This window comes from Mytilus edulis, unplaced genomic scaffold, assembly GCF_963676685.1.
Source record: "Mytilus edulis unplaced genomic scaffold, xbMytEdul2.2 SCAFFOLD_2113, whole genome shotgun sequence".
NCBI lineage: Eukaryota > Metazoa > Mollusca > Bivalvia > Mytilida > Mytilidae > Mytilus > Mytilus edulis.
Genome location: NW_027267775.1, coordinates 1 through 14,045, shown reverse-complemented (window position 1 = coordinate 14,045; position 14,045 = coordinate 1). Strand labels below are relative to the sequence as shown.

The 14,045-nt window shown below is 33.3% G+C and overlaps 1 protein-coding gene and 1 pseudogene across 1 annotated transcript; one reads left to right on the top strand and one right to left on the bottom strand.

The window, feature by feature from the left end:
• Positions 1 to 337: 337 nt before the first annotated feature.
• LOC139505994 (serpin B6 pseudogene) lies at positions 338 to 1,812 on the bottom strand (annotated as a pseudogene).
• Positions 1,813 to 3,095: 1,283 nt separating this feature from the next.
• Positions 3,096 to 4,629, top strand: LOC139505995 (antithrombin-III-like). Its single transcript, XM_071295307.1, has one exon. It carries the CDS (start codon positions 3,198 to 3,200, stop codon positions 4,338 to 4,340), a length of 1,143 nt encoding a protein of 380 aa, XP_071151408.1. The 5' UTR covers positions 3,096 to 3,197; the 3' UTR covers positions 4,341 to 4,629.
• Positions 4,630 to 14,045: the final 9,416 nt, after the last annotated feature.

The window sequence follows — 14,045 nt, the reverse complement described above, 5'->3', positions numbered from 1 at the left end:
AAAATATTAATTCATTCATTCATTTAATCATGGTTGTACATGTATCTCAATTTGTCAGGATAATTCACCCGTGAGTGGGTAGTGCTATTCAGTTTGGCTGTTAACAATTTTGCTATTGTATGTTTGTTAGTGACTACTGCTATATGATTTTGATTGTATATCAGTTTAGCTTTGGCTTTGACTGGGTACCACTTTAGAATATTTTTTTTTTATGTATAAACTATTTTTCTGTTAGTAACTAGAAATTGTACATGCAAAACTTGATTTATGTCTGGTTGTTACTAGGAATGGGATAAACTGATAAGTCAAAAAATGTTTAAAGACGTTTATCGAAAACGATATATGGTTTAGCTAGCTATACACATGCACAGGTTTAATCCACCATTTTCTACTCTGAAAATACCAAGTCAGAAATATGACAGTTGTTATCAATATGTTTGATGAGTTTGATGAGGAACTGTCTATTTTGATATTCTACGGAGTTCGGTATTTTTGTGATTTTACTTTTTTCAAAGAAAGATAAGACAGTTTTCACAATCAGATACAGTAAAAGGTTCAGGAAACACGTTTTTTGAATCAAAATTACAAGTATTCGATGTACAATAACAAAATCTACTTGTTTCTAAGTTGCCTCAAACTTTGTTATATTTATTTCAAACCGGACTGTAGCGGCCGATGAACAAGATCACACCAGTTTTAATATTACGAATATAGAATAAGAAAGGGTGGTCTGCAATAAAACTGAGTTGCTTATGCGCACTTCGAGTTTGTGCTACGATGGCGGTAGCAGCAGTTGCTTCTGTTCCTTCCTCGTTTACTTCTATAAATACTTTATGAACTGCACGAGACACATAGATTTTGTCTGTTTGATCCTGGATAAGTGTTGAAAAATCTGCTTTTGCTGGATTAAATATATCTTCTATTCCAAGTATCGGAAGAACAAGTTTGAGGTCAAACTCCGATTCGAATGTGAATTTAGGAATGCTGATTTGTACCATAGCAGTCTTTAAATTTGAGTTTACGTTTTTAATGAAATCAGATGACAATTTTTCTTCTACTTGAAGAAGGCCGTCATTCTCCTTCGGTAAAATGAATACCATATCAAATTTGTCTCCCTTATAAGGTAATGCTATAGCAGAAAAATCATCTTCAGAGACGAATAAAACAGATTGCTTGACGTTCATCATATTTACTTTCACAGTTTTCTGTTTACTTACAAAAAAATCATCCTTTTTTGTGTTTGATTGATCAAATTTAGTCTTCCATTCGCCTTTAAAGTATACAGCATTCACTAAAACCAGTGCTGTCATAGAATTTATCCATTTCCAAGAGATTAAGTCCTGTATTTTATTATTTGTATGTTTGGCAATGTATGAGTTCATAAAGGTGGCAGCCTGTTTTGACTTCGTAAAGTCTTTATAACCGATATCCGATCGAAAGAATTCTTTAGCTTGTCTCTGTACATTTTTTCTCAGTGTGAAACTGTTTGTTCACAAACATTTTATTCGCCACTTTAAATTCTAATTTATCTCCTCTATTAGACAGAATTTGGTCATTGAGTTCCCTGTACTTTTCAAACTTGTTGTTGTCTGGTAGATTACTATCATTGAAAATTGCAGTAGAAATCTGTGATTTCGTTTTTTCCATTTGCTCCAACCATCAGCAAAAGAAGAGCAGAAATTAAACTAAATGGTGAGACACAGGTACTTTCAGTTTTGTCAATAACATCATACACCGATGATGAAAAATGCAAAAAAATATTCTCAAACGGTATACCGGTACTATTAGACATTATATGTATCAACTAAGAAAAAAAAAAGAAGAAACACATGCTCAAAAGGATTGTATTGTTAATAAACAATTTTTTTGGACATAATACCATTGGATCAATAAGAGGTGCCGAAAGGTGTCAGATGCAATGTCTATGTTCTTAATCCTTGTTTTAAAGTACCTTCATTTATTTAGGTAACATTAATACTTGAGTCATGTAAAGATTTTCGTTTCATTATTTCAACTTTTAGTTATGTCAGATAACAGAATAAAAATCAAAGATTTATTGAGTTTTGCCCGATGTTCCCAGCAAAAACATTTTGTGTAATCGGATTCCGTGATTTTCTATTTGTTAGCTTAAGCTAAGAGTAACGACAATTGATTAAGTTAATAAAAACAGAATTAGGATACAAATATAAATGATTTTTATATTGTTTATATTCTTCACATAAACTGTACATAAAAGTGCATAAACTACGACGCATTTTTAAAAAAAAAATAAGGCTTGATCCAAAAAGAAATTCTTTGACAAATGCGATCATATCTTAATTAGACTCCTTTAACAAAACAAACATTCCCTTAATGATTTCTTCTGTAACTGTTTGAGTACTCCTTTTTAATATCGTTATTTTGAAAATCAAAATGATGTTTCTAATTACTTTTATTTCTGTATAAATAAAATAAGGTATGCTATGGTTTTTCGATGTGGTCACTATCCACCAAGGACCAAATGACATATAAGTTGATAACATATATTCCCATTGAACACCAAGAAAGTACTATGCATCTCATCGCGGTTGTTTGTTCTGATTTCCCCGTCAACACTTACACGTTTTTAAATGATCACTATTAAGTTTAATGTTGGTTTATCTGTATAAAATAAAAAAGTCCAACCAACATGGTTTTAATCCAGGTTCATCTAGTTCATTTTGTCGCAGATTCGCGTTTATCTTTATGTCATGTATACTTATATATCACTACTTACCCGAAAAGTTTTTTACTCTTTTCCTCATATACTTGTTCTTTCAGACAATCCTAAAATAAATCGGCGATTTGTGCGTAATTTTGTACAAGCTGCTGTTTACTTAAGCAGATATTGTAGGTGTAATACTGTACAATGTTGTTTGTTTAAGTTAATTCGGTGTGGCAAATCCATTTTTACGGATATAATAAAAGTTATTATGGTGTAAAGATTAAAAACTGCAATTTAGTAAGAACAAATGTATTATTTATGGAAATTTCAAACTGACATTTTATGAAAAAGGCGCACTTGAACATTGTAAACTAATATTGAATTAATATAATGCTACGTTCAATTATATTAACAGCTTTTATTAAGTAACACTATGTATCACCTACGTTTAAAGTGTTTTCATTTCAAATGATCTTGAGAACTTGAAAAAAGTACATGTTCATACAGATACATCATGGAAATTGCCGAGGTTTGGGTGACTTTTACAGAGCTACAACCTATAAATTCATTACTGGAAAACAATGTTAAAATTTCATCAATTGGAAACAAAATTATTCAGAATACAAGCACAGCGCTATCGCCTTTCAGTATTTCAGCTGCGTTAATGATGTTGATGCTTGGTACGCATGGGCGAACTAAATCTCAAATATCGTCTGCTATTTTCAGAGGCAGTACCAAGGAACAAGATCATTATTTTTATACAGTTCTTACGTCTATTCTTCCATCTCCACGTAAAGGACTGCGTGTTAAACTGGACAATGAGGTGTTCGTAAATAATAGGTACACAATCCAAGATACAGTTAAAGAAAAAGGGAAAGAATTTTTCAGGGTGAATTTCAAAAAAAAAAATTTCAGTAGAAGACCGAAAAAATCCTCTCGGATTTTAAATAAGTGGATTTCGAAAAATACGATGAAGAACTTTGACAATTTGGTTTCAAAGGAAATGTTGAAAGAACGAACAGTTGCAGTGTTTTTAAACACCGTTTCATTTAAAGCAGACTGGAAACATAAATTCAATTTAAATACTACAATGCGAGAGTTTTACATCAATAAAACAACAAAAATTGAGGTAGACATGATGAGAAGCATACAAAAAGTAAGATATGGGCATCTAAAGGAATCCGAAGTGTTAGTTTTACCATTGAAAGGGGACAAGTTTGATATGGTTATTATCTTACCTGAAGACATTAACAAATTACAAGCGTTTGAAAAACTGCTTTCCATCAATGTTATCAGATACTTAAACTCATCTCTGGTGTACGAAACTATAGACATTACACTCCCAAAGTTTGTTATTTCTAATAAGCTGGATTTGAAGGGCTATTTACCAAAACTAGGAATAACTGACATTTTTAACAAGACCCATGCAAATTTCAAAAACCTCATCAAGGAAGATGAAAGCAAAGTTTATGTATCGGATGCATTCCATGACGTTGTTGTAAAACTGACAGGCAATATAAGACAACATCCACCGTTTGAAAAAGGCCATGCAAATACGACTCACTCTACATTCATTGGAAATCGACCATTTTTATACTACATACTAGACAGAAAGAGCGGTGTTCTTGTATTCATGGGGAGGTTTTTAGGCAAATGATTTACTTGTTTAATTTCAATAACATATACTGTTTATATATCAACTAGTTCAATAAGTTTCGTTCACTTGATAACTTATTGCATTTTTTAAAGGTAGTGTTGCAGTAAAGGGTGCAGTTGTGTTATCAAAAGTAACACAGCACTATCAATCAAAGCTTAAAGGGTTTTCATAAAGCGTTCGCTTATAGACGATGGCTAAATATTCACTCTGGTCAATAAACGCAGTTGTACACATTCAGATACTGAGATTTATAATACCAAATGAACGATATTAAATATTTTGCCCAATCTGAAGTCTTTTATTGTCATTTCTCGCAGTTTTGTTAAAAATAGTTTTACTCAGTCTTTGGTCTTCTATGCTGCGTTTTGTGTACTGTTGTCTGTTTGTTTTCTTTATAACCATAACGTTGGCAGTATATTTTCGATAGTATAAACGTCCCTGTGGTATCTCTCGCCCCTCTTCATCAACCGGGCTTGGTCTCATTTGAAGCTACGTATATTCTAGTTTATAGTAAACAAAATATAACTTCACATAAATGATGACATCAATTGAATCATAACTATGTATCTTTACGGTAGAGGGTATCTAATTTAATTCGTATAGTTACATTGGAAAAGGTAACGTTGTGAAAATCATAACAATTATTTCATTTCAACTGAAAATTAAACTGTTGAATTTTCCGTTTTTGTCGCAGTTTAAAAAATCACGACAGTTTTCTTCTTGTATTCTTATTTGAAGTTGCACTGTGTAGTTTATATTCTTTTATTGTCTGATGCCAAATAAATTATAATAAAAAATAAATGCCAGACAAGAAAATTGGTAGGTTTAAGAAATAATTGGTACAAGCTATACGTTTTTGTAGTTTTAAAATTAGTAGGCATTATATTCGTGATTATTTTTGCCCGAGCGATAGCGAAAAACTATAATAAAATGGATATTAGTTCAGTTAAAAAGTACGTCATACTTAACTCCTAAACGAGTAAATAAACTAAAATTTATCAAAAAAAAACATACACGACTATCAAAGGTCAGAAACTCCTTACTTGGAAAAGGCACAAAACATGCGTCCTGTATGATTTTGAAAAACATGGATATTTTTAAAATAGTCGAAAACAATATTGTCTGTCCAATGGAAAAAGTCGAGGCCAACAAAAGATGAACGGTGCATTATAGAAAGCTATATAGAAGCTGGTTGTAAAAGTTGACAACAATATCTATAACTTGAGTATGGCCTAATAACCTGAAATAATTATATTTATAGCAAATCCCTAGGTACGAAAGATCTACATAGATATAGGAAGATGTGGTATGAGTGCCAATGAGACAACTCTCCATCCAAATAACAATTTATAAAAGTAAAAAGTAAAATCATAAATATACTGAACTCAGAGTTAAATCTAATCGGAAAGTCCATAATCACATGGCAAAAACACATAAAAAACGAATGGACAATAACTATCATATTCCTGACTTGGTACATTATAGGTAGGTACGGTCTTCAACACGAAGCCTTGGCTCACACCGAACAACAAGCTATAAAGGACCCCAAAATTACTAGTGTAAACCCATGTTGCCATGGACTGTTTTTGCTCTTTGACCGGATGGTTGTCTCTTTGACAATTCAATTCTCATTTTTATTTTTGATATGGCTGCATATAAAAATAAGTATATGTGGTGTGATAGACAATCAGACAAATTCTTTCCAGGGACCAAAAGACGTTAGCAAACTATAGGTCCCAGTATGACCTTCAACAATAAGCAAAATACACAATTTATAGCATGAAAGCTTCAAAAGGTTTTGGCATGACAAACACGAAAGTTGAGCGAGAGAAAAAAAATACGGATACCGCATGGAAACTGGAAAATGGTCCGCAATATTACTTTAGTCTAAATTAAAGACCTGGCGAATTTTAGTCCTTATCGATGGATGTGATGTATGTTTTAAAAAAAAGACAATCATGGTTTGTTTGGACATTTTTATAATGCAAGTCTTGGTTTTAAAAGTCGTTAACAAAGAATCACTCACATAAAGACGGCAAATCCATCAATAAAAGAAAAACATGAATAGACGTACTACAATGCACAGAATAACATGTATACATTTTTATTTGCGATCATAAAATGCACGAAGTCGTCCATTTCTATGTAAATTGGATCGATTTAAATAAAAGTAAGATGAATACGTTTCTGTTGCCACGGATTATTCCCCAAGTACAGTAGCAGTATAGCAGAACAGTTCAAGTTTCCTATATAGTCCAAATTATACACTTAACCAATACAATAATGTAAATCCATGCACATTTCACAAGGTTTTATCCAAATAGCTTTCTTACTATCCAATATATTGCAAGTACGAAAAAGGAAGGACAGAAGTATATTTTTTCTATATGTTTTGTGTTTGCACAACTTTTGAAATTGGATTATGCATTCGTTCTAAAATAAAATTTTAGACCAAATAAAAGTTAAAAGATGACATAATTTGACAATCGCAATTGTTAAATCGCTTTGAAGTTCGAAAAAAGATAATCTGTCCCTGTTAATGGGATATTAAAGTGCGCCAATCGATGGTCACAGCTACACTGTTATGAATTTGATTCTATAAGTGAATATAATGGCATGTTGCTGAAAATGTACACCTTTCATCATAATTTGTATCGGTGTTTTGGTTTTCAAACATATTGGTATCGAAAATCACTAAAGAGACATTAATTGTCGAAAAACTCTTCTGGCACAATAACATTTATTTGGTACCTTTTATGTAATAGCAATAGGTTGTAATTTAGGTTGGATTGGTCGGTTCGACATCTCTGCTTGATCAGGATTCGTTACTTTGCTCCCTCTGCCTCTACAACAACTCCTACCACTATGCCCACGTGTTCTGGTAGATTTTGGTGGCATGACTGTATTGTTTCCGAGAAATCTACGATTTAATCAGAAATAGAAGGAATTGAACTGTATTGATATGGAACACGATGTTGACGTTATTGCTGAGAACGTAGTAAGATCGCGCTATGAACGTAGTATAATCGTGGTAAGAACGTGTAATAATCGCAGTAAGATCGTGTTGCAATCGGATAACTCGTGGTATGGTCGTAGTGAGAACGTGAAGAGCGTAGAAAGATCTTGATAAGCGTAGTGAGGTCGCAGAATAATCGCGGTGAGAACGTGGTATAATCGTAGTGGGATCTTTGTAGAAGCGTAGAGAGGACAAGTAGCATCGTGAAAGCAACGAAAATTTACATTTTCATGCCGCTCATACCGCGACCTCACCACGATCTAAATTTATTTTAGATCGCGGTGAGCGTGGTGCGATCGTGGTCTAGTGGGACTGGGGCTTAACTCAGCATTAGACGAGGCCAGCATACATTAAAAGTTTAATATAAAGTTGGTTTAAAATGTTGCCATGGGAACATACTCCTCTCGTACAAACCTCATTATGTAATGACTGTATATTACTATATACGTATATATATGTATTAGCAACTAGACCAAAATGAGATATTATCAACAAAATCCATTGATATTCAGTAACGATTAACTGTTTTGAATTTCAGCTAATTAAAGGGGCACTAGCTGTCACATTCATGGTCACCGATTTGACTCAAATTCTCATATTTGATTTATAACAATGTAAAACATTTATCCAAACTATCAAAAGTCTAAAATAAACAGTTTACAGAGCATGGGGTAGATAATATATAGGTTCGTTTCGTGTTTATTTTAGTCCAGACGCCATCTAATTAACTACCGATTTGACCTCAGATGACCATGTAAGCGATGTAAACATAAATAAAGATATGAATAGATTAAACCAATTTTAAATTTTATAGGTCTGTTTGATTTTATTTTATAGATTAAAAATAGATGTTTGTCATTGTTTTTAACCGAATAAGAATGATTTTATGTGCATCGAATTAGTAATCAAACGATTTACTGTAGTTTCACTTTCATTGTTGACATTCTTTTTCTTTAAATAACCAGTACACGTACAATGCATGCGTTGTCAATCTCTAGCTAGGGGTTAAATTGAAGTTCACATGAATACTAGTCTCGATTATCCAGACGCTCCGGGCCATATGCATATGTTATTGTTGGCTGTAAGAACGATAACTCTGGTGCATCGAGACTACATGAAAAAAAATACGGATACCGCATGGAAACTGGAAAATGGTCCGCAATATTACTTTAGTCTACTCACTAAGTTGAAATTAAAGACCTGGCGAATTTTAGTCCTTATCGATGGATGTGATGTATGTTTTAAAAAAAAGACAATCATGGTTTGTTTGGACATTTTTATAATGCAAGTCTTGGTTTTAAAAGTCGTTAACAAAGAATCACTCACATAAAGACGGCAAATCCATCAATAAAAGAAAAACATGAATAGACGTACTACAATGCACAGAATAACATGTATACATTTTTATTTGCGATCATAAAATGCACGAAGTCGTCCATTTCTATGTAAATTGGATCGATTTAAATAAAAGTAAGATGAATACGTTTCTGTTGCCACGGATTATTCCCCAAGTACAGTAGCAGTATAGCAGAACAGTTCAAGTTTCCTATATAGTCCAAATTATACACTTAACCAATACAATAATGTAAATCCATGCACATTTCACAAGGTTTTATCCAAATAGCTTTCTTACTATCCAATATATTGCAAGTACGAAAAAGGAAGGACAGAAGTATATTTTTTCTATATGTTTTGTGTTTGCACAACTTTTGAAATTGGATTATGCATTCGTTCTAAAATAAAATTTTAGACCAAATAAAAGTTAAAAGATGACATAATTTGACAATCGCAATTGTTAAATCGCTTTGAAGTTCGAAAAAAGATAATCTGTCCCTGTTAATGGGATATTAAAGTGCGCCAATCGATGGTCACAGCTACACTGTTATGAATTTGATTCTATAAGTGAATATAATGGCATGTTGCTGAAAATGTACACCTTTCATCATAATTTGTATCGGTGTTTTGGTTTTCAAACATATTGGTATCGAAAATCACTAAAGAGACATTAATTGTCGAAAAACTCTTCTGGCACAATAACATTTATTTGGTACCTTTTATGTAATTACAGGCACATTCAATTGATCAGTGGCGGCTTCTAAATAGACAGTAGGCCAAAAAAACGTTCAAAACAACTAATAAGGAAAAATAATAAAATAAATAAACATTTAAAGTTAGAATTTCTCTCTTAATACCCTAGTCCCACTAGGCCATCGTGGTGCGGTCGTGGCGAAATCAGGTCGTAGTAGAAGCGTAGTGAGAGCACACTAAGATCGTAGTAAGATCGCAAAGGTCGCTGTACAATCGTAGCGAGAGCGTAGCGAAAGCGTGATTCTATTCGGAGAGACTGCGCACAGCGACGTGATCACGACCTCACTACGACCATCACGTTCTCACTGCGACCCAACTACGCTTCCACTACGACTATACCACGCTTTTCAAGACCATAGTACGATTCTAGCACGCCCTTGCCGTCCTCGTCAAGCTCTTCTTACGAACTGACTACGTTCACACTACGACCATCATTCTCATTGTCATTTTTCACATAAAATATATAAAAAAAGCTCCCTAGATTTTGTTTGTTTGAATGTAATTATCCATTTGCTCTAACGGCTCAACCATGATTCTCTTTTTAATATAGATTAGACCGTTGGTTTTCCCGTTTAAATGGTTTAACACTGGTAATATTTTGGGTCCTTTATAACGTTCTGATTGATGTGAGCCAAGGCTCCGTGTTGAAGGCCGTACCTTGGTCTATAATGGTTTACTTTTATAAATTGTTACTTGGATGGAGAGTTGTCTCATTGGCTCTCATACCACATCTTCCTATATATATATTGATACATCTATGTCATCTCTGCTATCGTTTACTAAAATATCGTCGTTGAGCTTCATGGACCAGCAATAGGTTGTAATTTAGGTTGGATTGGTCGGTTCGACATCTCTGCTTGATCAGGATTCGTTACTTTGCTCCCTCTGCCTCTACAACAACTCCTACCACTATGCCCACGTGTTCTGGTAGATTTTGGTGGCATGACTGTATTGTTTCCGAGAAATCTACGATTTAATCAGAAATAGAAGGAATTGAACTGTATTGATATGGAACACGATGTTGACGTTATTGCTGAGAACGTAGTAAGATCGCGCTATGAACGTAGTATAATCGTGGTAAGAACGTGTAATAATCGCAGTAAGATCGTGTTGCAATCGGATAACTCGTGGTATGGTCGTAGTGAGAACGTGAAGAGCGTAGAAAGATCTTGATAAGCGTAGTGAGGTCGCAGAATAATCGCGGTGAGAACGTGGTATAATCGTAGTGGGATCTTTGTAGAAGCGTAGAGAGGACAAGTAGCATCGTGAAAGCAACGAAAATTTACATTTTCATGCCGCTCATACCGCGACCTCACCACGATCTAAATTTATTTTAGATCGCGGTGAGCGTGGTGCGATCGTGGTCTAGTGGGACTGGGGCTTAACTCAGCATTAGACGAGGCCAGCATACATTAAAAGTTTAATATAAAGTTGGTTTAAAATGTTGCCATGGGAACATACTCCTCTCGTACAAACCTCATTATGTAATGACTGTATATTACTATATACGTATATATATGTATTAGCAACTAGACCAAAATGAGATATTATCAACAAAATCCATTGATATTCAGTAACGATTAACTGTTTTGAATTTCAGCTAATTAAAGGGGCACTAGCTGTCACATTCATGGTCACCGATTTGACTCAAATTCTCATATTTGATTTATAACAATGTAAAACATTTATCCAAACTATCAAAAGTCTAAAATAAACAGTTTACAGAGCATGGGGTAGATAATATATAGGTTCGTTTCGTGTTTATTTTAGTCCAGACGCCATCTAATTAACTACCGATTTGACCTCAGATGACCATGTAAGCGATGTAAACATAAATAAAGATATGAATAGATTAAACCAATTTTAAATTTTATAGGTCTGTTTGATTTTATTTTATAGATTAAAAATAGATGTTTGTCATTGTTTTTAACCGAATAAGAATGATTTTATGTGCATCGAATTAGTAATCAAACGATTTACTGTAGTTTCACTTTCATTGTTGACATTCTTTTTCTTTAAATAACCAGTACACGTACAATGCATGCGTTGTCAATCTCTAGCTAGGGGTTAAATTGAAGTTCACATGAATACTAGTCTCGATTATCCAGACGCTCCGGGCCATATGCATATGTTATTGTTGGCTGTAAGAACGATAACTCTGGTGCATCGAGACTACATGAATACGGATTTAAAGAGGTCGACTCATTCACTTGCAAGTGAATAACTAATTATCAATGTTTCTTAGCGTAATTTGACAAAATTGAACCTTTTTGGCTGCAAAAAGCGAATTGTTATTTCACTATTAAACTTTTATTATTGATTGAACCAAAACAAAAATCAAACTTTAGATTTTTTATATATCGTAGCTAGTGCCCCTTTAACAATTTCAAATGAACCTTCAGTTGTTCTAGTATACACCTATAATGCGAATACACCTGCACCAAATAGACCGCGCATCAATTGTACAAAAACCCTTTACTAAAATTCTTTAAAATTACTTTGCATAATATATTCCCTCAAGTTTTTAACAGTAACAGGCATTAATTTTAAATCATAATGTTCTTAACAACACATTTATTTTATTTCAAAAGTTCCTGTGAAAAGGGCGTGCTAAACAAATAAGTAGAAAAAAAGATGGATTTCTGAAAATTGTACATTGTTAAGATCTATATGGAACACACTAAATATTGATGTACAGAAAGAAATCGAGTTTTTTGCATGTGTAATAATAATAATAAATAATAAAAGGTAGACAATAATCATTTGCATGTTTATTTCTGATAAAAAGTCGTTCTATTAAAAAGAGCACATCCGTAAAACAAAATTATTAACATGTTTTATATATTGGCAAAATAACATTAAGTTGACATTCGAATTATCAATTTTGTTATAGCGAATATAAATGACAAGAAAATATGTCAACAAGGTTTAAAACATATGACACACTAGATAAAATAAATCCCCCATAAAAACTTACAAATGAGTGGAACATGTATTCATTTACATAAGAAGATGCTTACTAATTAAAAGTTATTATATGGTATACAATTTATTTGCGTTTGGCTGTTTGGTGATTTTTCTTCTTATTGGCTTTTCTACTAGAATTTAGTGATCCTATGTTTTCTTTTGGTATTCCCAAAGCATTGTCTTAAAGCTATCTTTTAGTATTTTATTTAACAATTCTATCATTTAGTTTAGCTTCTTATCAAAATAATTATGCCTTTTTTCCTGTATAATCCATACAAAACGTGTCATTTTACCATACGTTGTAGCTTGAGAAAATGCGCTGAGACCTACCATTTTTATTATATTTTTGAACACTTGCCTTTTCCATTTTTGTTTCAGCGGAAGATGCATTCACAGAAATGTTTATTTTTCTCAAACACACATGGGTGATGGTTATAGTTTGGATTGAGATAAAGTAGTAAAAAAAGGGAAGTTTGCAATAGGGCGATGAAATATCATACATCTATCGAAAAAGACAGGTACAATATTGGAAAGAACAGAAAACGACAGACAGAAAAAACATGCCCGCAAAACAGTTCACCAAATATCAAAGATAAATCCTGAGCCCAAGCATAAAAATAAAGAAAAAAACCCTTATCAATCGCAGAAAGAAGTGTAAAATGGTTGGTTACAAATTCTCCTTAATCGTAACTGATCGTATAATGCATATTCTGGTTCACTTTTAAAAGATACAACGACTATTGTTAAATGTGTGCATACAATGTAGGCGTCCCGTAAGGTTTTCCTCTCCTAAATATACACATGGAAAAAAGTATTGCAACACCTTAATTTTTTAAAACTTGAAAAATCAGCCTCTTTTTTTGGATGAAATATAATAAAATATGTGTATAATATTATTGAAACATAGTTTATGATAACATTGGCATTGAAACGAACAAAAAATGTTTGAAAAAAAATGATTTATATAACCACAATTTTAATAACAAAATGAAGTGTATTTTGTACAAAAAAATGCATTTTACAACGTTTACTGTAGTCGAACTTTACAATGTCAGACATTTCAAAATTAATCTTCAGATGACTGTTCACATCATGGTTGATCGTCATACGCCAAAGAATTAGTACTTTGTGAGCAGCCTCCATTCAAACGAATAACCGCATCTTAACGTCTCCTGATTCCTGCCCTAAATCGACTAATTTGTTGCTAAGGTAGCATCAACCATTTCTGATGAAGGGCATTGTATATTTCATGATGTGTTTGAACTGGGATGTCCTTTCGCGCACTATCCGCCCAATAATGTCCCAAATATGCTCGATATGATTCAAATCCGGGCTACGATCGGGCCAAGGAAGATGAACCAAATTCCATTTGAACATTGGATCTTCCTCCACGATGCTAATTTCCAACTTTGGCGAGCTCTGCACTATATTGGATACGGAAAACTGTGTGTCTGTTCGTTAGCAAGGGTCTCCGAAATGGTCTTATAGCACGATAACCAGTAGCGATGAGTCGATCTCGAACAGTTCTTGTTAAAAGGCTCCTGTATGGCCTCCACTCTCTTTTTAGGATTGTCTTGTATGCAATGGGTTTCCTTCTGACCAACCTCATTATGCTTGATTTTCCCTAGTAAATG

What these genes read in the sequence shown, in the direction of transcription:
- LOC139505995 (XM_071295307.1), top strand. Translation starts at nt 3,198, where the DNA reads ATGGAAATTGCCGAGGTTTGGGTGACTTTTACAGAGCTACAACCTATA.